General features: G+C 37.7%; 1 protein-coding gene across 1 annotated transcript; it reads right to left on the bottom strand.

The window, feature by feature from the left end:
* Nucleotides 1-461: 461 nt before the first annotated feature.
* On the bottom strand, nucleotides 462-23,660 carry RBM25 (RNA binding motif protein 25; the record flags this gene model as incomplete). The annotated part of the gene is made up of 15 exons (XM_009706789.1): nucleotides 23,541-23,660; nucleotides 19,872-19,921; nucleotides 17,960-18,130; nucleotides 17,595-17,652; nucleotides 16,220-16,380; nucleotides 13,502-13,684; nucleotides 10,896-10,979; nucleotides 7,025-7,305; nucleotides 5,843-6,053; nucleotides 5,426-5,515; nucleotides 3,720-3,793; nucleotides 2,963-3,113; nucleotides 2,323-2,647; nucleotides 1,011-1,285; nucleotides 462-560 (listed from the first exon to the last, which is right to left on the bottom strand). Coding segments are annotated over exons 1-15 (2,319 nt in total), but the record flags the coding sequence as incomplete, so codon positions are not given.
* Nucleotides 23,661-25,140: the final 1,480 nt, after the last annotated feature.

Genomic DNA, 25,140 nt, shown 5'->3' with positions numbered 1-25,140 from the left:
ACATCTAAAAAGCTTTTTAAGAAGTTAATCTAGTTAATCAGAAAGTGTGTGTAAAATCAAGCTAGTGGCTTTTTCCCTCTGAATTCACACAAATCCTATTTTTAAGTTAAAAATGTTAATGGCCAATGAGATACTATCTCTGAAATCTAATGATAAAACTATTGGTTAAAACAGATGCTCTTGTCAATTTCTCATTTCTTTATCCAGTTCCATATGTTTGTCTAACAGGTAACAGTGAGCATCGAGCATGTACATACTATACGTAAGCATTAAAGGAGGTAACTTGTAAAACATTAGGGTCTATATTAATTCCAAGTACACCAACTGTTTCTGTTGACCAATATCATAGATTACAAAGAAGCTAAGAACAGACTGCCTTCAAATACAGATACTGCAGTCACTGCTGCAGCTTAAATAGGGAGCAAACCCCAGACTTCACAAAGGAAGTAGAAGATACTAACCTTAGAACAAACAAAGTCAACTAGTGTGGCTTCTTCTTCACCAATATATTCTATTATTTTCTTGTTGATCCATGGTCTAATTCGACGTTCCATTAGTGTCTGGAAAAATAATAATAAAAAGCACCAACATGATTTCCATAAACTTCACGGTCTTGAAACAATACTGCCAGATAGGCAGCTAGAAGATGCAAACAACTATTTAACAGAAGATACATTTTGCTACCAATGAGATAATCCTTAGTGATTTGGCATCTGCAAGTATTTCTGACAGCCATTCAAATATGTTTTTACAGGACCTTTCCCCCTCCCTTCCATAAAACCGCTAGACAATTTGTAGCAACAATTCAGGAGACACTAAACAAAAATAAGCAGGCATACTTCACCGTAAGTATTATATATGGACAAGAAATACAGTACTCAAGTTTGATTCCATTTGATGCTGATGCTCCAATCCACTGGGGTCGCAGGAACATTGCTTTTCTATTCAATCCCAAGGTTTGTTTGGAAAAAGTATGCTTTTTTGTGAATGGTTAAAAGAAGTCAACTTACTGAATCCACAATTGACCAGTCAAGAGGATAAGCAAAGAGCTCTGGTTTTGCTGTGGGAATCTTCTCAATGAGACTCTTAATATGTTTGCGTTTTTCTTCTGTATTGACACTGCCTTTGATATTGCTTTTATCTTCTTCTCCGTAATCCAGGGGGACAAGTTTCCTTTTCCGGGGCACATCATCACTGTCTTCATCATCAAATTTATTGAAAACACTATCCACAGCAAGCTTCTTCCTTTTTACAGCATTGGGCTGATTAGGACTATTGCAGGCACCTACAACACAAAAGATAGAATAACATATTCATAAACTGCAACTGAAGCTAGTTTGCTCTTCACACATTTCTTGAGGAATATCAGCTTGATGTTATATATGTATGTCTGTGAATGCCTAGCATCAGCATCTTAATCTCTCAAACTCTGTTATAAAAATGGCAAAACAGATAAGGATCTGAAATGGATTTGTTCAAGATTTTTGAAAAATAGAGTCTTCTTTCTCTGCCCTGAAACCAACTAGCACCCTCACTGAGGGAGGACTATAGCATGAGTTCAAACCTTAGCGGAGGCAGAGCACAGAAGTGACAGGTTGCAATGAATCTAGCCATAGGAAAAGCGTTAATCAGTTAGCCTAATACTGTACAATCTCTCTTCATTCAAGATCTAACAGTGTGAACTCAAACTGCAGCCCTAGTATAATTTAATCAAAATAATAAATAATAAATGCATAAACCTTCTGGAATACAAATATCCTTAGTTCTATCTGCTGTTCCAAAGCAAAAATTTTTTTAAAACATCAGGAAATCGCTAAAGTACTAAGGAACTCTACACTCATGTTCCTTCACAATTGTCATCAATTCATTGTGCTAGTCTAAGAGGAAGAAAAAATGATCTAATTTTCAGTTTTGTTCTTTTGAAAGGGTCTTTGGGAATAAACGTAAGATGTAGGGCTTAAATCTAACATAATACTTCTATCAATGAAAAGTAGTAACGGGTTTTAAGAGAGATATTTAGAGATCTATTACAGTGAAAAAGCAAGTGGAAGCAACTAATCCCAGCTCAGAGCATTCCTAAAAAAATTGAGCCTTGAGGATGCCAAAATTTCCCTCCCTTTTTCCCCTCTAGAATTTGGAAGAGTAAAGATCTATAAAACACATCTTCTGGACAGGAGAAATCAATCACAACATCTGGATAACAACAGCTTGATACAAATGCATCAAAACATACAATATATTTGGAAAACTCTGTGTCTACTCAGCTTGGCATTTTTTTCACTCTGATCTCATATGGAACATTAAAATAAAATGTGAACTTGCCCAATTTGAGGCTAAGTCCTATTTTGGGCCGATGCTCCTCCGGCTGCTGCTGATCAGGTGAATTTTCATGAGGGATAATAATGCCACAGGGAGATTCATCACCAGGTGTGTTAGGGGTTGCATTTCCACTAGCAGAAGAAACAGATGGGGCAGAACTGATGGGTCGTAAAGTTGGTTTAAGGCAGGGCTTTTGTTCAGGTTCCTCCTCCTCTTCCTCTGGCTCTTCTCTTTTTTCCTCTTTTTCTGCCTTTTCTTCCTCTTCCTCCTCAGACTCTGGCTCTTGTTTTATTTGTGGCTGCCTACGCCGTTCAGCCTCCTGCTCCATCTACAACGAAACAGATAATTAGCAAAAAAGAAGCTCTCTCAAAAACAGCACTGTTTGAAAAGAATCTGAAGATCCTCTGTTTCCTAAAGAAGTCTCTGTTAGTCAAGAACAAATACATGCAACTACTGCCATTATAATCAGAAATACCGATTGATCCAAATTTGTTTTCAAACTCTATCCAAACATAGATCTGGAAAGTTTTTTGTTTCCAGTGTTCTTACTGCTTATCTGGACTTCTTTTTAGGAAAAAGTGAAGATTAACTAACAGGTAATACCAAGAGCTCTTTTTTCCCTGTCAGACCAACAGCTACTTACCCTCTGGAGTTCTGCATCTGGATCTGGGTGTCCTTCTGCCAGAAGGCGCTGCCTGATTTCTTCTAATTCTTCCTTTTCCCTTTTCCTATCCCGTTCATCTGCTTCCATCTCTTTCTCCCTGTCTCGTAGCCTCTTCTGAAGAGCACTACCCCTACAAAAGATACAGATTTTGTACTTCAAAGAACATTCCAAAGAGAACCTTCTACCACAATACAAGAAATAACTGATACAGATGTTTCTTCCACTAAAAGAAAATAAGATTCCTAAGAGCACCTGGCATCCTCTATTTTTCTAACAGAAAAGTCCAAGATACCAGTTCCCAGCCTTACTATACAGAATTTACCCCATCACATTTAAAGGTATAGAGAATGTGATCGCTGATCTTAGAAAAAGAATCAAATTATTTTATAGGTTTTTACTTGACAAGAACTAGTTCTGCTAAGGCATGCTTGATCCCTTCTCCCTGCCTCCACCACCTTATTTTGGCATTACACTGACCTCTGCTCCACCTCACCCACAAGTTAAGTGATAGGAAGGAGGAGCTACTCCCAAGCATTAACAAATAGCAGTAAGGAGCTTCCCTTTTCCCTCTGGCACTTACTAAGTGACACTGAAATAATCTGGATAATCATAAAACCCTTACATCGCCACATAATCACTCAAATATAAACTCCACAAGCCTTTGCCAACAAACCCCACAACTGTGTTAAAATGAACAAGGAAGATTTTACTGTTCGGAATCAATACAAAGACAGACCTGTAGTATTTTGGATCATCTCTATCATCATCATAATCTTCTAAGAATTCTTTTAATCGTTTGGCTTCTTTTGCCTGCAAGAAATTTAAATATAAGTAATGTTATAAAATGATTTCTGGTTTTATTCCAAAGAGTTGAAAATTTAGTAATATTATTAGTAAGTTGATTTTATATCTACTGTGCTTCAAACTAAAAATACAGAGTTTTCCAAAATGGAAAGGTTTTGGAATTGCATGATCTTCCAGGGATCTGTCAACTTGCTATCATACGTTCAATAGCAGATAGTACATCCATTAGGTCCACTGGGATCATGTCTCTAATTTCCAGACTACTGTTCTGTTACTAGCATTTCAAAGGGTTTTTAACACACACACACTTTTTTTTTTTTTTCTTACATCACAAAACAAGTGGATCAAAGTTCCTGTTCTTCAAATCTGTAAGTCTGGTATTGGATATTTTAACATAGCAGCTTAAGTGTATTTTATCAGTACTGTTTTGTTTCAAGAGCTTTTTAGGAAAGATTTAGTTATGCACAGATACAAATCTGATGGCTACTTCTAGGATAAGCATTATCCTGTTGTGTTACTAATCCAAATGATATGGCACTGTATTAATGCACAGGCCTAAAACTGAAGGGGGCAATGAGGGTAGAGAGAAGGTAGTTTTCCTCCCTCTGATAAAACAAGAAAGAAAGGAAAAAAAAAAAGCAGTTCTTTAAGGAGAATATAAATTTGGACATTCTAACCTGTTTCTAAGCAGTATCTTTAAACCAATAGCAAGATATTTCTACACTAATGACTTCGAGAAACAACTTACAATTATGGTTGTAAATTCAGCACTAAATTTAACACTGCTCTCTACAACAGCCATCCATAGCCAACATCCAGGAGGATCATGAATAGAAAATATCCTTGAGTCATTCTAAAACATTCCCCCCCCCCAAGCATTTAGAAGGAAAAATTAGATTCCACATAAAACAATGTATTTTCTAATCATCCCGCTCCCCCCGTGTGTCTCTGCGTATTTTGCTTTGAAGCAATCCCCAATCCATCTTCTACTTAGAACTCTCTCTGGGAGAATCATGAAGTGAAATAACACCACCATAATTTAAAATAACTTCTTTACTCTTTAACACAAAACTACGAGATTACAGAAGTATCTATCTTCCAAAGGTGTCTTTTCGAACAAAACCTGTGTGCGTTACATTGATAACTGTGATAATTTCACAACTAATGAACTATAGACATTTACAAAGTGCTTAGATATAGAGTATTATACCATATATTATAGAAGGTTCAGGCACATGTGCAGGTTGGAAGTAAAAAGACTGGTCTAATTTCACCTGCATGACACAGAACACGTAGTAGGTTTTGTTACAGATCTGACACAAATATAGGGTACAGATGTAATAGTGTATGATGATCAAACCATAGTATTTTGCAGCTGCTTACTTCTCATTCTTTTGCCTTTGCAAGACCAAGCCACTAGCCTTTGTTTTCCAGACTCTCAATAGTACTACCACTTATTAGACATCTTCTGTTTCAAGACTATTAACACTTTTTTCTTTTTTAGTATAAAAACATACATGGTATTTTTACAAAATGAGAGCTCTATCACTATCCGTAAAGATAGCAGTAGAATGTTCCACTCTAAATAGGACCCAAAGAACAAGGGGGAAAAGTTACAAGTAAAACTACAAGACTTACCATTTCCCTTCTCCTTTCTTCTTCCCTTTCAGCCTCTTTTTCATATTCTCGACTTTTCTTCCGTTCTCTAATTTCCCAGTTTTTAAGACGCTACAACAGAAGGAAAAACACACACTCCAATCTCAAGAACGTTAAGAGCAGTGGTACTACTTTGAAATTAATTTGGATTATTGTTTAAAACCAACTGCATTAAAATTAAGCAAGTTAGTTATTTATAATTTAAAACATTGGAATAAGAAGTCCAAAGTTGTTCTGACAGTGACTTACATATTCTGCCCCAATTCAAGTAGTCAAAGGATTAAAAATGTGTTTATGAAAAGGAGAGGGAGAAGAAATGACGTATTTTATAGAAGACATTATTCACCCCTCAGAAACAATTTTTTCCTTAAAAATATTTCCTTAAAAATCCCAACCTACCTCTTGATATGCAGCTTCTTTTTCCCGCAGTTTCCTCTCTAGTTTTCGGCGTTCATAAGCATCTTCTTCATCTTCTTCTCGGTCTCTCTTCTTATCCTTCTCCCGTTCTCGTTCCCGCTCACGTTCTCTTTCCCGTTCCCGCTCACGTTCTCTTTCCCGTTCCCGCTCACGTTCTCTTTCCCGTTCCCGCTCCCTGTCTCTGCTTTTTTCTCTGAAGCAAGGTAAGAGTCCAGAGTTAGGTACAAAGCCTTCCTCTCCACTCAATCAAATGATTTAACTTCAAATGCATAATGCAGTATTTACAGTATCTTGCAAGTTATTATTCTTCTGCAACTATACAAGATGATTAGCTGATATAGCAATGGCTATAAGTCAGTACTTCTAATATATTAAAAAACCTGTTTACCTAAAAGTAGCTATTTCAGCACTAATCATTAAATAGTGATATCTACAGAAACTAAGCATGAACACACAGCAATTCTTATCAGTGTTAGTAGCTCTCCATAAATAAGCAACAGCTAAAAATCCCACAAATAAAGGGTATGCTTAATAAATCCTTCATGTTTACATGGCTTACAGACAACTTGAACCCTACTGACAAGATGATTTAAAGTGAAACAGCTATTTTTTCCTACGATGAAGAGGGAAAAAGCAACATCAGCAGCCTCACATGATTAGTCAGAGTTTAGAACTGAAAGAGCAATCTCCTTGCTTTTTTGAAAAAAACCCAACAACAAAAAAAAAAAACCAAAACACCAAAAGACAAAAACCAAAACAAACAAGAAAACAAAAGTCAACCAACTCCCCCACCCCAAACCCACATAGCAAAGGAAAAGGTAAATCCTACTTAAACTAAAACATACCACAAACGTAAGAGAACCTCAAGTAGGAATTAAGCTACTCATGAAAAAATTAAGAGGGATTTGAGAGAAAACCAGGATGGTTAAGTCATGGTTGGGTGGTTGCTTACTGCATATTGCAGTCCTTATATTCCTGTGCTGTGGAGGGAATCAAGTGTTTGTGTAAATACAACATTTTCTAAAATTTTGCTTTCCTGCTTTTATTCTGATCTTCCAAAAGGACCATTCTCTTTTGAATGGCAGCTGATCTGCTGAACTATATGCACTTAGTAAACAGCTCTAGGAAAAAAACTGAAATAAATAGCAACTCAAGTGCATTTACCTTGATCTGCTCCGATCCTTATTGCGATCTGAACTCCTCTCACGATCTCTGTCACGATCTCGGTCTCGTTCGCGGTCTCTGTCTCGGTCCTTAGTTCGGTCACGATCCCTATCTCGCTCTCGTTCACGCTCCCGTTCCTTCTCCTTCTCGCGTTCACGCTCCCTCTCTCTTTCACGCTCCCTCCTTTCTCGTTCACGCTCCCGTTCCCTTTCTCTTTCTCTGCGTTCTTTTTCAATTTCCTGTCTTTCCTTCTCCTTTTTGCCTTTTTCCTCCTCCAGTTTCTAAAAACCAACAAGAGAACTTTCATAGTTAATTTTGTAGTTATAGGAAATGGATATTCCCGGCGCAACACACAAGGCTGGTAATGGAAATACCAAAACCGCCACTGATTTTACGATATTAAACAGGGTTTGGTGGGTATTTTTTGGAACTCGTAAATATGAAATCAAAATGCAGCAATCACAAGACTAAGTTTCGTGCAAAAGCATAGATCTACACAGACCAGCAATCTCCAACCTTAGCAGAGTAGGGCTGGCCTCGTATTACAAGCTGACTAAACTGTGCACACAGTGCACTGCCAGTCATAATTCAGGTGGGCCACAAATTCCATTGGCCCTATAAGCCACTTGGGTACAAGCAAAGTGAACTTCTAGCTGATAAAATTAATTCTGTTCAACTTGGAAAATATATTTCAGTGGAGTGCTTACTGGGACAGCGAGTTGTTTCCCAAAAAGTCTTGGCAGATCAAAACCGTCCTCTATGAAAACTTGGGTAAAGAAATTTATCCACTTACACGTGGTACATGTGGTTAAACAGTGAAGAGAGCTGCAACCTTTCCCCTTTTCCCTCCCTAAAAAAGTTCTAACAGTTCATTAGTAAGAACTGGACTCTGCAGAATGGAATCCTTAACTTCCACCACTGCAAGATGGAGAGAGTTTAAAAAAAAAGGTTGGAAATAGCTCTTTGGAAACACAGAAACTAAAGGGTTACCTGCTACAGTTTTACTAAAAATTGTACAAAATTGCCACTTTTTTTTTTTTCAATTAGAAACAGTTCCTATGACCAGAATTCCTATAAGACAATAGAAAATACATCAACAGAATGATAGATAAATCCATCCTTGGAAGCAATTGTTATGTGTTAACTTACAGATGCTGTGCTAGGACATGGACCGCCAACACTGGATTAACCTTGCCTATAAGCTATGTTTCTGGGAGGAAGAGCAAGTACACGGTTCACAAATATACCAAATAACAACCAAATATACCAAATTTCAACCTGATGGATGCCAGAATACCACTTTTTTGAACAAATATTGAGCAGAATAAACAGGTTTATCCCATTTGGCTCCACATTTACCATCACTGAAATGAAATTAAAAACTCGAACAATGAAACAGCATTTTCTCTGGTTTGTTTTTTTTTCTTTTCTTTTAAACAAAGCATTTAAGACAACTTTAAAAAGCAATCTTACCTGATAAGTGTTCTTCTGTCATAGGCACAGGGACCAGAGAACCAACAAAGGATTACAGAAATAAAGCTAATTCACTAGTGATTAATGTATCCAGTGAAACTACGCTGCATTGATAACACAATACAGGCAAACCAATGTTGGATACATTGAAATCACAAAAGGAAAAAAGGGACTAAAAATGGCGGGAATTGGTAGAAAACTGATATGAAAAAACAAAACTTAGATTCTACAATATACACTGGGCTGAAAACTAATTTCCAGAAAACTCTATTTTACAGGAGCTTTACAGCTTTAAACCTCAGTACGGTCAGATGTTAAACTGGGTTGTCAACTTTTAAAAATCCAACTTACCTCAAATTTCATATACTTTTAAAGAAAAGTTTACATACTGAAGTGGTTGATACTTACAGGTTATCTTAGATGTTCCAATAGAAATTTCTTTGGTTGAACTCCTGCTTTTTTGCCACTCTCAAACTTTGTTCGTGGTGAGATTTCTCAAGAGAGTGGGTTTCTTTTTATTTTTTTTTTTAAATATATTCACACAAGTGTAAATAAACACATACACAAGTCTTGATGTATTAAAATCCATTTTGCAGGTCTGCTTTCTTAAAATCCAATTGAAAAAATAAATTGGTCTGTTCTGTAATCAAAATCTGACCTCATCAACTTCTATCAGCCTAAATAAGAGGATCTGAAAGGGTAATGGGATGGGAACGGTATCAGATAAATTGAAGTAATGGACAGAAATGAACAGGTAGAAGAATTATAAATCTTACCTTGAGCTCTCTTCAGACTCGTCCGTGCTGTAAATGGACGCCCCCTGCAATGCTGATACCCTGACAGTCTGTGGTTATTGTTTTATAAACTCATACCAAAAACATGCAAAGGTTCACTGTGCTCACTAGCCAGCTGCTAAAGATTCAACAGCCCCTTTTAAACATATCCAATATACACAATGACTACTTGCAGTTGATTTTTAATGTTAAGAAACCCAAAACAGCCCCCCCAATAATACGGATCAAAGGCAGCAAAATGCCCAACAGCTTCTGAAACAATGAAGCATGTTTTTTGTTTGTTTCTTTTGTTGGCTGTTTTTTTGAAAAACTTACTACTTGTTTGCAACTTAGTACCAGTGATGACTTGGGGCTCGGAATTGAACAGAATTCTACTGAAGTTTCACCACTGACCAGTTTCATGTCCAATTGCTGAGCTTCTCCAGATGATTTCTTCTAGAATTTTTTCCCAGGTTTTTATCTCCAACAACTTCAGTCAAGAGAAAAACTGAGCATGTGTACATACAACAATGTGTAGTCACTTGTGTTTACATTGATACAGTTGTGTGAAAACATGGTACCATCCCCAGAGACTGCATGTGGTAAAGCTGAGTAACACAGGCATACTTCACCTTGCTGTACCTTCAACGTTTTCTTTAACATTGATTTGAGGGTATTTTGAAATAAAAGTGTGTGTCTCAAAAGAGGAGCTTGCTGACACTTCCCTAGGCCAAGGACCATTCCAGTCTTCTTGGGGAAAAAATAATACCAACTTTAAGCTAAACATTAAAATAAGAACATTACATGCATAGTTGTGCCTTGCTATCCACAAGTATCATTTTCCAAAGCAGAAACATTCACAGATGCACTAGCATTAGTGGAAACTTCTGTAAGTGGGAACTCTGAGGTGGGACTTGATGTGCACAAACATTTTCAAGCCAGTTACCCCTTTGCATATTTTTCTGAGGGGGCATCCATAAGTATAATAAAAAACAGAAGCTCATACTTACATCCTATTCCATGTTACTTTCCAAGCTGTGAGTTTCATCTTGCATTAGTCACCATATGATCTCTATCATAATGGTGGGGGTCAATGAATAGATTAGCTTTATGGGAATTTACAGTTCTTCCATGCATCTAAAGTTTGGTAAGTCTGGTAACCACTGACCTAGTTTTAATCTTCCCCCACTCTTAACTTAGAACTATTAAAATAAAATACTTAAATTTAATTTAAGTTTCAATTCTTCATAAAATCTTGGATTATGTTACAAATCTACCTACAGAAACACACTCAAGTGTATGTCTTATACTGCAGCCCCGTTTAGCCTTTAGTTATAAATATCTTGACTTAATGTATGTGTAGAAACTTAAGTTGCCTTTATTCACGTTAAAGTGAGAAGACTGCAAAATACTCAGTAGTAATCAAAGTCTTGGCATAAAGATGTCAAGGGCCACTTTAACGTGGTAGCTGTCTTTTTTTCACTTGTAAAGAACTATATGTATATTAAACCTAATACAAACATCATTTTAAGTGATATTGCAATGTACTTCTAAATTTCATAATAGTGGTTTTTTGGATTTTGAAAAAGCCTAATTTGTATCAAGTGCAAAAACAAGAATACTACCTTGTGTGTGTCTCTGAATTTACTGATCTCTCTTGATATCAGGTCTCTTTTGTCTTCCTCCATTTCTATAGCATTTATATCCTCCTAAAAAACAAGGGGGACAGGAGGAAAAGCATTAAGAGCCATCTGTACAGACATAGGAGAACAAGAGAAAAACTGAAGGTTAGAAGTTTTCAACCAGTCTTGCAAGAGATAAATAAAGTCCTTCTGCAGTACCAAACCTGACAGTCTGATGTTAATGAGTGAAAAAAAAAAAAAAATCAGATGGACAAGAGTCACAAATCTGGCAACTAGCAGTAAACATAGTCATTGTCAAAGCCTACAATGTAAACGAACCTTGGTGATGAGTGGATAAGGTATCAGTGGGGCCACTGGAAATCTGCGGAAAATCTGCGGAAAAATCCACGGAGATTTTTTTTTTTAAAAATAGATTGCACACTACTCTGAAAAACAATGTTTTGTATGTTTGTACTATAAAGCAATATTGTATTGCTGTGATCTCATTTCTTTGATTCAACAAAATTACAGAAGAACCTCGCTAATTCTCCCTTCTCTGAGCTACTTTAAAATACATCGTGAGGTCTCATATTAGTAAGACTTCACTGAATTACAAGTGTACTACAGGATATTAGTACGCTATGGTAGCATGATAAACAAGACTAAGCTACACTTGCCAATATAAATGATCAGTATATTTGCAGTGGGTATGTCCTGAATTTATTTACTCGCTAATTCGCAAAATTTGGTAGATTGCACCTACTAACTAATAGTTAGTGCGAATTAGCGAGGTTCCCCCGTGCTTGAAATTGAAAACCAGATTCCACTCACTCTCAGTTCCCCGCACACATTTTCAACTCCCCCACATCAGTCATGCCTCCATCCAGAAGAACTAACAGACTCTGCTGCTAACGTCAGCGGGAGTCTTCTTCACACCAAGCTCTTCAGGGGACAACAGCCCCAAAGCTGGCAAGCTTCCCCACCCCACACCCTCGCCCCCAACCATATATCTGCATCCATCTTCCCTTTCCCCCCACCCTCCACAGCCCTTCTCTCCCCTATCCTTTAAGGACAAGAGAGCAATGAGCTAGGACCATCTCTTCACTCCCACCTCTATCCACACAGGCCAAAGATGGCAACTTCCAAGTTTCTTTTCCTCCTTCCCACTATGGGAGGGATGATGGGGCGGAATTTCAACCCACAAGAGTTATGTATTTAAAAACAGCTTATTTGTCTACTTGACTAGCTCAGATTGGCCAAATTCTACATCATACAGAGCTAGCAGAATATCCCTCTGTCCCAGGGACATACTCAGCACCCAGCTCTTCCAAGACTGTAATGGTCTCTTACAATGTTTAACTACCTGGCATTACTCATGGCCATATATATATGTACCCACAGGACAATACACATTGTACAATGCTTGTAACAAAAAACACAGCTGACAGCATTAGACAGTGACTCATTTGTAAATTCTCATCCAAGACAGCACCTTCTCCCAAAGGGAGGGAGAGGAAAGAAAAACAAATTCTCAGCTCAGCACTCTTATACCTCAGGTCAGCCATGGCTACAATGTTGTGGGAAAGATATACTTGCTCCCTGAGGGAGATGTTGTTTCTTGTATCACACTTAACACTCCATAAGCATTTGGAACTGCATTATTGCCTTGGAATAGGTACTCTGCAGAAGACTTAAGTGGGTAAAAATCTTGGTCAAATAATTTTCCAATCTCTTTCATATTAGGTGCAGAATGGTAGGTGTGAAAGCCCATTCTCCCATGATTAGAAACTTGGCTGGAAAAGCTAAGTCCGAGTTTGCTCCTTCTTATTCCCCCTTCTCCAGTTTGTTTTAATCCATAAAAAGGTCATCCACAGAAGTAGGTCTAAAGCAGAGCATTAATTCCTGCTTAACAGGGTTTTTTTGCATTACACAATATATGAAAACCAGCTGATCAAATCCAGCCAAATTGAGACATGCATGTAAAACTGATTTTGTAAGGCAGGAAGTTTACAATATGCCTTTCATCCCTGAAGGATCCCTCCAAGGTTTGCAAGTTATACATATATACAATTAGTGAAGCGCTTCCACATCTGTGGGGAAACAGCTGCAACCAGTTGGATCAAGGCCCACTACAAGAATGCATACTATAAGCAGAGAGAAGAATTTCATCAAAAACTACCAGAGCAAATTCCTGCCATTACAAAAACGCCCTGGCATCTTTCAACGGAAATGGACAGTAAGCAGGAAGTCTTTACAGTTGCTTTTTAAGTTCTCATCTGAAAAACCCTACATGCACATACAGATTAAACTGCACTAAATTCAGTATTTCCACCTTCAGAGGGATGAAAGGTCAGTTCAGTCCTGCCCAGATTCAAACCTGTAGTTCCAAGAAGTCTAGGTGCTCAGATGCCTAAACCATCCTGAAGGGATGGTGTCTATAACTGACTATCTTTCAGCTTAAAAAAAAAAACGAAACTGCTGCTGACATCAATGCTTGTTGATTTGTTTTCTCATCAGAAGTTTAGGTTTAAAGTATTTGCACAAGGTTTGGCCATTATATAAAGGTGAGTTGAAGAAAAATCTGTTTTGTCCAAAATCAAAACACATACGTCCTCCTTCTTTTCCTTTTTCTTCTTCCTGGGGTGAGAGTCAGATTCCTGGGAGGGGGCATTGAGCTCGCTGGAATATTCTCGTATTAAGACTTCAATGGCCCCTTTAATTATCTGATCTCTTCTCTTCGTTTCCTCATCCAGTGCTTCATCATCATCATTTGTCGTCTCTGGTCTGGAGTTCTAAGGAAAAACGGCAAAGTAACAGGAATCAATAAATTGAGAATAATATTAGTTTTATTTCAGAAGTTCACCTTTGATCATGACATTCATGCCCCTACAGCATTTACTAAAACAAACAAACAAAAAACCCCACAAACACCAAACAACCTACAAGTAGTTATCAATTGTATTACTTTAGTCAGATCTTTTCACACTGGCAATACCATAGGGACCACGTCATTATTTATATGAGGAATGGCTGCAAAGAGCAAGTGTAGGATTGCATAATAAAACAGAACAGATAAGCGGTGATTAAGGTGGTAAACAGGAATAGAGAAAGTGCACGCACGCTCACAGAAAGGCAATCACTATAGTCCAGCTCTTGGTCAAAAATTTCTGCCTTGTATCCTCCAGAACTTCAAGTCACTTCAACAGCAGTTTCCTGAAAGCCTTCTACTTAAGTGCCATGCAACACAAATGTCCACCTATAACTTTCAAGCTGCAACTTGTAACCGGAGAATCGAAGAAACATTGTTAGGGAAAACATTCCTTTTTGGAGCAGCAAACATTTTCTTCTTATTGTTGATCAATTACTTTGTAGTTCATTTTTTTGCCCCTTTCCACCTTGTAGGTAGGAAAGGGAACACACACAAAGAAGTGCATTTCACTAAATGTGACATGAAAGGGTAGAACAATGATCTGCATACTGAGCAAGGTAGCCCACCTTTTGATCCCCTGAATCTTTTAGAAAAATGGAATCTCACCTGAGAATCCAGCTGGGTATCCCGTCAAGCAATAGGTGGTGGGTGGAGTGAGGGGAAGGGAAGGGTCTGATGGAGCAGCAACTAAGAATGAGGGGGAAGGGAGCATTCAGTTGGAGCTGAAGAGGCTGCCAGGCCAAGGAGGAGCAGGCTGAAAAGAGCTAGAAGGCAGTGACAGGGAGTGGAACTGAAGAGGTCCAGGGAGAAGTAGTGATCAGCGAGAGGAGCTAATTAGGTAAAAGTTTGCTTGGTGTGTCTCAAATTGTGTTGTAGTGTACACATTTGATTTCTTAATAAAAAAATATTAAAGAAAAAAGATGCAACTTTTGGATCTGAGTGGCACCAGCACACCAATGATGGTATGAAAGGAATTGCAAGCAGTATGATTACAATATGTTTCATCAATATTCCTCGGTAATTCAGAATCTTTCTTTGCACCATCACAAACCAAAAAACCACCATTTGGAGCTAATCTCAATCTACAGTTAAACTAATCGGCACATACTGTTGTGTTCACCAAGCCATGAACAGTACTGCCTGCTTTACTACAATCAATCCCGAGGGACTGGTTGTAACCCACAGGAACTCACAGAAAACAAAATTCCTGACAGAAATGTTCAAGAACTCCACTGTTACTTTAAGCTTGTTTATAGTATCAGCTGTGAAGCATAGTGTTACAGGTGATGCCAAGAGGAAACAAGGAAGTATGGAATGGAAGGGGCTGTGAAATCAAAGCCTTACCTAGGTTAACAGCTAGCACATTACTCCATTCAAAACCCATGAAGTTAGCGCTCTGCTTTATAGAGCCATTGCATTTAATCCCATACACTGGGTACACAGTCAAAAACATGTCAAGTACTTCAAGGCATCATTATGCCCCTAGTTCTGGTTAAATAAAATGAAATAAAAGCACTTGTGTTCCCATGGTATTTTACATCCCTTTAAGAACAATTCCAAATTGGAATTTTAAAAATTTACCTGCTACAGGGTGATTAGTATTTTTAATTTCCTAAACAAGAGCCTCTTCACATTTATTTTACAGAAAATAATTGTTTTAAATACTATCTTAAGGCATACGCAGAACTTTAAAATAGTTAAAGACCAAGCCCAGCAACTTGATTGTGAAATATATTCTTTTAGTAAAGAAATAGATAAAATGCATTTTAACGCAAATTTGTCAGTTAAGTATCTTTGTAAGTCATAAGAATTCAACATAACAAATATCTGCAATTATTCCAGAACAGACCTTAGCTCTAGAAAGGAATGGTACAAAACCAATTTCCCTATCTACTGAATGTCGGTAAGCTGCCCACTGCCTGATAACTGCATCATCTACTTAATGATCTACTTCTTTCCTTTTCATTAATTTGTTCTAGTATATCATCAGTGAATGGGAAAGAAACTCCAATTCTCCTCAGACAGCTGATTTACAGACTCTGACAGAGTAACAATTACTTCTAAAGTTTATATACTTTCAAGAGTTTCTAAACAAAACTGAAGCAACAGAATCATAAGGTATAGCACACATATTACTACACTATAGAATGAATCACAGAATTAATTCTAGAGATTCAGTTGTAGCTTACAGATAACTGAATGCTGGTGAATTAAGAGTTTACACTTCACTGCCTTTCAACATATCTTCAGATCATTAATGTGATTCTGGTGAAATCCTAAAATGAATTAAGGGCAGAGACAAGAAAAGAAACTAAGAGATACACTCACAATCTGATCCAGCAAGTACGTTACATCACCCTCCTGCCAAAATAACACAAGTCACACATTACATACGTACCCCATTAGAAGCCTTTTTCTTTGCTTTCCATTCATCTAGCTGAGCCTTTGTCTTTGCATCAACTTTGACTAGCAGCTTCTTCTCTCCAATCTGGAGGTCATGGAGTAGTCTCAGTGCTCGTAGTGTGGATTCTGGTTCTTTGTACTCACAAAATCCGAAGGCTGGAATGGATGATTGAAATGAAAAGTAAAAGTGTTAAAGCTCTTCAGGTAATGTACTTGGTGTAAAAAAAGTCTTTTGTATCAATAAACTTGGAACATAGGCACTTCTTTTTTTAAAACCAGGAGTATACATAATAGAAACTCAGAAAGATCATTCACTGCTTTAGTCTTTGATATGACTAATGGCCCAGTGAATAAAGGTGAAAACAATACATATACTGTAGATGTCCCATTCTTGGAAACATTCAAATTCAGGTTGGATGGGGCTCTGACCAACCTGATCTAATTGCAGATGTCCCTGGTCAAAGCGGGGGGTGGGGGGGGGCACACGACACACTAGATGACATTTAAAGGTCTCTTCCAACCCAAACTGATCTATGATTGTAAAGCTTTTGACATGTCTGTCTTAACTAAGGAATCCAGTCTACATGAAGACATGTCTCTGGTGAATTTGTGATTGTCTGAAGACCAAGGACATCAATCAAACAGCTCACTGTCAACCTAGAGGGAGGAGTATTTCAAACTTGGTTCTCTGCAACAGTTACAGAAAATTGTAATGAGAAAAACACCTTATGAGAGCAAAATAAACAAAGTATGATATATAAGAAAGCTGAAGAAACTGAATTACATCTTAAGGGGAAAAAAAAAAACAACCTAGGGAAGATATGAAAACACTAACAACAAAAAATAGTCACCAAAATTGTTTCCTGTATCCACTGGAGAAAGGTAAATATAGAAAAAACAGAAATATATTCTACATAGAAATATAGAAAAAAATAAATCAGTTCAATTTGACAATAGTGAAGGAAGACAAACTTTACATCAGGAAAACCTCCTCCTTAACATAGAAGCATAATACATAGTAATGGAAGAGACTATTAACAGTGTGGCAAATACGTTTCTTTGGAGGCTAAGTCCAAACCGGTAAACTTTTCTCAGGGATGGTCTATAAATTCATGATACAGTCTCAGAATAGAAAGGCCCCCAAGACATTTTCCCATTTAACCTTTCTCAATTTTATTTTTATCGTTCTTCTTGATTCCAAGGACAGAAAATACCAGCCCTTTACTAAGTAGTATTTAGCAGTTAAGTATCATATACAGTATCTTAAAATGTTAAAGTATTAAGAATAGCAATGTGTCAGACACTTGAAAAGCTGTCAGGTAATAAAAACAAGAGACTGACTAGAGATTTTGAAAGGTATAAACAATTACCTTGAAGTTTTCCAGATGCCCCTTGTACTCTCTTCCAACTCAAAACCAAGCCACATTTCTGCATTAAAGATAAGTATTAATTAAATATTATTTATGTTCAAAACATCACAAAAACTGTATCACTTTTTGCAAAAGATGACATATAAAAAGGGTAAACACTACTAAAAATAAAATGTCTAGGTTCACTAACATCTATAGCTTAAAAAAGCTGTACTCTTCACTTACTGACTTTAAACTCAAGCATAACGGGCTGCTATTCCAGTGAGTGGGATCAACTCAGCTTTTAGTTTCAATTCACTGCTTGTGGGTCATTACTTCATTCATTAGCCAGGGATGTAATCTGACAAGCAGTCCACTGTACTTACTGCTAGAAGCTGCCGTATGAGCATGTCCGAGGCCTTCTCAGAAATGTTGCCTACAAAAACGGTGGTAGTGGGACCGCTGTTTTCATCATTTTCTTTGTTCTTTAAGCCAGGATGGTCTTTTCTGGCTCCCAAATGTTTTCCAACCATAGACACAGTGGTAGGAACCAATACCTAGAAGGAGGAGAATAGGGTGCAAAATAAGCGTTGGGTTGTTAGTGGTTTGTTTTCTGTTTGTTTGTTTTTTGTTTTTGTTTGTTTGTTTGTTTTTTTCTTTTTTTAATCTGCAAGATGAAAGAGTTAGGGATGCACACGTATTTCAAAATTGAATTTTCATATGAACCTTAGTTAGGCTTATGGAATGAGACACCAATAAGTGGTTCAGGTTTTAACACTTTACACAACACAAAAAAGATTGTCATTTTCTGGCAAAGACAGACAGAAAAAAAGGTGTACCTGACTAGGAAGAAATTCTTCACCGTGAGGGTGGTGAGGCACTGGCACAGGTTGCCCAGAGAAGCTGCGGATGCCCCATCCCTGGAAGTGTTCAAGGCCAGGTTGGATGGGGCTTTATGCAACCTGGTCTGGTGGAAGGTGTCCCTGCCCATGGCAGGGGGGTTGGAACTAGATGGTCTTTAAGGTCCCTTCCAACCCAAACCATTCTATGATGATTCTATGATGGCTACTGGATGGTCTCGAGGTGAGCATACAGTAACATTAGGTATTATTTCTTCTACAAATAACTAATTTGCAAGATTTGAGACACTGGAAGTTGAAATACCTTACCTAACAGTGTAAAAAGCAAGCTGCAAATAGAAAAGTAACTCTGACTCAAAAGGTTTCAATGGACACATGACAGGTCTTCAAGCTTTCCTAGAGTGAATAAAAACCTACTGCTTTATTTAATCAATACATAACCCAAAGCCTCTTTGGGTTAAGGAGCAAACATCTGTAAACTAAATCGTGCAGAGATAGGCATGATCCTCTGCTCCATTTTGCTGCACCTCTCTCCTTCCACCTAAGATTTAATGGTACATATGCACTGAGTTCCTCTTCTCAAAACACCCTTCTAGAAGTGTCACTTAATAAAAATTATTTTAATCAGAAAACTGAATTATGCATTTGTTCTAGTTTCTTTGTCTTAAATGTATCAGTTACCATGAATATATCCTCCTCTAACAGATAATTCAAGCTATCAAAAAATTTCAGTATTTTAGGGAGATTTCATTTATGCAAAATCGTAGAAATGGCAATTCACCTTGAAGTCAAGTAGTACCCTTTATATTTTAAAGAGCGCTTTTTTCCGCCCCATAAATCATAAACCTTCCTTCCAATTAGAAATTAGTAAGACAAAGAGACCTTTCTCTTATATGCTCTTCCAGCAATGCATATTATATGTAACTATTCCTTCCCCTGCAACATGGGAAAAGAGACCTTGTTTGTAAGCTTGTCAACAAACATCTTTCTGGCCAACTCAGCAGTGCTGCATGATGGCCTTAAAAACCTGGATGAGGTGATGCCTCCAGAGCACTCTGTTAGGCCAACAAACTCAAAAGCAAGAGACCTGGAATCTACCTGATCTAACTGTACTGCATAGGAAGATGATGCATGACCCAAAGACAAAGCCTAAATCACTGTATTTGAGAGAAATACATCTTCTTGCAAGAACAGAAATTGCTTCACCTTTGCAGCTAGCAGCTCGCAGCTCCAGACATTATTTCAAACTTTGTTTAGGTCAGAAATTAGCATAAGATTTGCATAATAGTTGCATTTAAAGTGAAGCATTTCCTTTGATAGTATGAATTCTGATGGAATTGAGCAAAACAAAAATACTGTTGACATCTACTAAGTTTTACTCTCCGTTTTATTTCTTTATTTTATTTTGCTATCATCTCATCCCCACTGTAATACTTACAGTCGGAGCAGGAGCCATAATGCCCATTGGAACAGGAATCATAGGGGTCCCTAAGAAAGACAAGACATTAATATTAGCCTGCCCTGTTAAGACGACTGATGAATACAAATGAACTGATCACAGATATAGCTACCAAGTAAGACAGCAATTTTGGTCAAGTAAGAATTTCACAGTACTGATCACCAGTAATTCCTTAAGCATTCAAGCACAGCCTGAGTACACTAACATACCATGTGTATCCTGGTCACTTTTATCATATTACCATTTCAACTTTGCTCATCACAAACAAACCTATTGTCAAAGCACATTCAAACCACAGTATTGTTCTAGAAGATAGTCATGTGATGAATGACTATGATTCCATAAATAGAGAGCAAAAGCAGCTGAAGTCCTACATATGATAATCTCATTCCTGACTTGCCCAGTTCTCCTAGCACAACCGATTCTGCATGCATCTTAGGGATGAGGTCCTACAGAGAACGCCACCAGCCTTCATGCTACTATTTATGGAATAGCTTAATAAAGGTGGCATATAAAACCTCAACCCAGAAGCTCCTTACCTGCTGAATCCTTGACTTGGCAATCTTTAAAACTTAATTTAAAACAATATTTTATCAGGTGAAACTATGCAATATCCTCTTTCCCACTACCAAATCCACTGGCAGCTTTAAGTACTATCATTTGAGCCAATATCTGACCGTAGTAAAGGCTGTTTATCTTTCCATGCCAGCTACTAGAGGAGGTTAAAGACATTAAGCGTATGGATTTCAAAACTACTTGCTGGACAGTAAAGACACCGAGACTCAAGAACAATGAAGTCAATCTCATTTTCTTCAGAGAAATACCCTCTAGGGATCCTAGATATCTTTTTTCATTCTACATAAGACTTTCTTCATCTTTTACTCTCAATCATTCCCTTTTGATCCTTCCCTTCTCCATCTCTCTTACTGCTGTGTTCATAAAATCCTAACCAAACTTCTGCAACCTACTGTTCCTGGACTTGTTCCCCAACTTTCTCCAGTGCTTAGTCCTGAAACAACATTCCTCCTCTGACACTCTCTCCAGCTTTCTCCTCATCCACTTTGGTTCTGCTTTGATTCTGTAATTTATTTTCTCCACCACTCAATCCTGTTCCTCAATCCTTTCATATTAAAGTCATACTACCTCCTATCCCTCCAAACCATTCAGAGAATCAAAAGGTGTGTTTGTCCTGTGCTCTCAGTTTTAATGCACCATGGCATCTCACAGACTGAGGAACTACTCCAAGACAAGACTCCAGTTGTGCAGCCCTGTAACTATTACAATTATCAGGATGCTGAACTTGGATTTTAAAGTTACAACTCAGTAAAGATACTTGTGTTATCGCTGACAGTTCCCTGAAACTATCAGTCCAATGCTCAGCAGAAGCCCCAAAAATCCATTAAAATGTTGGGCATCATCAGCAAACATACTGATGATCAAGATCACAGGCATCATTTAGCTGCTATACAAAAACCTGGCACACCTATACTTTTGGCTACTGCCTACAGACCTGGTCTCTGCAACCCAAGAACACCACACAGCCTTAGAGAAGAACAACTACATGACTTAAGTGTTGAGGCAGCTGCTGTACTAGGCACGACTCTACACTCTCAGACTCTGCGAGTGTGGAGGTTTGCAAGGCATGGAACATGACTGAGGTGTACAAAACCACAAAACAAAACTCGCCCAACTCCCACATCAGAACTGGGGCAGGAAGGAGTCACTAAGTAAGCAATGACTTTAAAGACAGACATAAAGTAGCACTTTACACAGTCATTAATGAACTTCTTAAATTTGGGGCAAGAGGCGACAGTGAAGATGGACAACATGCATCAGGCTGTACGGACTGCTGGTCTGACCCACCGCAGCATTCCTTACATATGAACCCTAATTTTTTACATCTTAATGCTATCTGATAACCTTCAGAGATGACAAGAGTTACCAGAATCACCTCCTTACCAAATCTTCCACACTTATGAGATGGAAATGCTAGAACTTCTTATTTTTAACACCAATATCTTTAAGCAAAGCAAAACACTACTCCTAACTTCATTCTTACACAAGCAAACCACTCTAGCTGAAACTTTAAAAAAAAAAAATTATAGGCTGAGTAAGATAAGTAGAACATAAAATTCTGGCCAAACAGCTAGCTAAAGATACTATTATAAGCCACTAAAATTGTGATCTTACATATGGAATAACTTCAGAGTAGCCTTTCATAGTCACTGTGGCACTTTTCGGCTTTTTCAACTCTACTGATACACTTGTGCTAAGAAATGGAGAGATCCTTACCCTTTACATGTCAAATATGTTACCTGCACAGGTAAGCAAATCATGTTTCTAGTGTGCAGAGAAAAATTTGATTCTCGTCTAACATCAGGCCTCTCCACTCTACGTACTGTTTGGATTACTAATACTGAAACAAGACTATTTTATATAAAAAGTCAAATACAGCAATAGAACAAAAAGATCTTTGTCACACATGTCAAGAAGCAAATGTTCAAGCAGCAACTTGTATCAGGTATTTAAAAACATTCTTCAGAAAGTTATTTTTAATAGTATCTGGTGTTTTTCACACTAGTATAAATAAACTGGAGCTAGTAAAGATAAGAGGCATGGTTTTAAAATTTAACCTGAAATTTTTGATGGCAGAACGCTACCTAATCAAGAACTCTGCCTTTAGCAGAAAATAGATAACATCTCATGGATCTCAGGAAAAAAGTTCAGAAAAATTAATGCAAGTAAGGATTAGCCTGACGAACGGATGTGCACAAACCATTCCCGAGTTCAGCCATCTGGTTTTTGAATGCCTTTATTGTGCACAAGTGTTTTGTAGACAACACAGCTTAAGACAGTACACAGACAGGAATTATTTTCTGCAGCTCTTGTGATGAATTTTCAAGGGTTAATTTCCCAATGTATTCCTATCTCCCACTCACTCTGTGGTCTCTTGCCTCCAGTCACTGTTATATACACTGGCAATGTACAGAAAGAAGGTGGTTCCAGACCAATGAATTAAAGTTTCAACGCAAAAAACAGGCTGATCTTACAGATGAACAAAGAAAAAAAGGTAGGATTAATTTCGGGAAGATCAGAAGGAATGATGAACATAACAGTAAGTTTGCGAGATGTGTGGAGGAAAGTATGCAAGAAGCAGAATAGAATAAAGCAAGATTTATAAAAAAGTAGAGAAAAAGACCATAAGAAGTTGGACCTTCTCTGAAAGTTACTCCTATATTTTCACACCACATGTACTCAGCGTACCCAAGTGTTTCCAAAGGCTATTACAATGGCTTATTTGAAAGGAACTGAAAAATCATACGTCTACTGTCAAAACAGTGGCTCTCAGAATACCTAACATTAACAAAAATCACCACCTAGCTTCAGTCTTGGAAAAAAGGTCCAAACCAAAATCTGGTGTTATCTCTAATGGTTTGATTTCTGGTCAGAAGTAAGCAGTTTTTGGCAGACCAAAAGGAGCTTGCTCACATGACATGATCTGTGGGTAAACTAGAAACTCAATTGCAACATACACGAATCAGACTTACTGAAACACATTAAGAGCCAGTAACTTTTGTAAATAATACAATTCAGAATAATAAAAGGAAATTTAATTCTACAACACTTCCATACACTAACGTAACTTACCAGGAGGTACAGGTGGAGGAAAGCCAGGAAACTGTGGAGGTGGGATCCCGGGGGGAAGTGTTGGGATTCCCATAGGAGGGCGATTCAAATGAGGTGGAAAAGACATTCTTCCAGTCTCAATCTGTCAAAAAGGCAGAAAAGTAAACTTGTACTAGTCGGTTCCCAAACATGAGTTACAAAAGCAGTGCAAATGATAAGCGTCCATAACGATTTTAAATCTTTACTTGGACATTCAACTACAAACTAAAACTATTTTTAACTCTTTTTCCCCAGCTATTCGTTAAGTTACAAATGTAGAAGTCTTCTTTCACAATGAAAAAAAGCACTTCTAGGACAGTGTTTCAGAATGAAGTGAAAACCAAAACTACGAGTCCTCATACCAATGGTTTACAAGGAGTGTGAATTAAACAGCATTTAACAGTTTGTACAGTTTCCTTAAAATAAATCTATCTTTGCAGTATCTGAAAACAGAAGTAATCTTGTAATACATTTTCAATAAGGCAAGTAGTTCTTTTGTACAAGAAACGATCACACACAATACAACTGTGGACCAAGATAACGGAAAGAACTGGACATCCTGATGCTCAGCATTAACAGGAATTGTATTTAAGATGACATTGGGGAGATCCCCAAATTCAAGTACAGAGACAGTTAAAACTTGGAAGAGGGCTCTCTGATCTATTTTTAACTTTCCAGTTCACACATCTTCTAGAGCTCAACTTGGATGATAGCCCATGAGCTGAGAGTCAATATGCTACCATGGCAAGACTGTTTTAACATGCTACTCAGATGGTATTATTACGTGCATATTACCAACCCTGTAACAGATACCACCCAATAATAAAACCCCAAGATCAGTCTTAACACAACTAACAAGGCATTTATTCTTGCTTCCAATATTATCTCAGCAACCTTACAGGTCAAGTCTTCAAAACAGATTCGCCCTCAGTTCTAACAAAACCAAAACCGGTCAGCAATATTACTGCTGAGCGTACAGGTACATTCACACTGCAGTAAGGAAGCACTACAAGAACTTCAAACACACTAGATTGTGTGGATATGAATCACAAAGACATCGTATCACAAGCGACAAAGAGTCCAGTTAGCTGTCTGAGAAAACATTTGTGCTTCTCAAGGGACTGTACAGACTGCTTCACAACCTACAGTACGGTATCTTCACTGCAACAGTTTTCTAAACAGGCAACCACGAGTCAAAACTGAAGCAGGTGGCATTGAGAAAAAAAGTTATGATAAGCAAAATTCTGATATGTACAACAGGCCTGTAGATCATAAGATGCTCTCCCCAGCTTCCTGGCACTGAACATACGAGAAACAGGAAACAAGACTTGTTGGAGACAGATGTGCCTTCCATACATGTACAAGAGCAAGCAGTTAATAACAGTCTTAAATACCAGAAATAAGAGCTAATATCAGTACTCTACCATAATAGTAGATACATAATTTTTTTAGATCTTTCAAATAAGAGAATCACGTAGCAAAACTTTACTCTCACAGAGTCTGGAAACAACTATGAGAGATAAATGTATATAGTGGACTGGAGAGGATGAAAGGGAAACTCAAATGTATTTGGCAATACTTT

This window comes from Cariama cristata, unplaced genomic scaffold (genome assembly GCF_000690535.1).
Source record: "Cariama cristata isolate BGI_N322 unplaced genomic scaffold, ASM69053v1 scaffold38958, whole genome shotgun sequence".
Taxonomy (NCBI): domain Eukaryota; kingdom Metazoa; phylum Chordata; class Aves; order Cariamiformes; family Cariamidae; genus Cariama; species Cariama cristata.
Note: the sequence above shows the minus strand (reverse complement) of the source record. Positions and strands in the feature narration are given on the sequence as shown.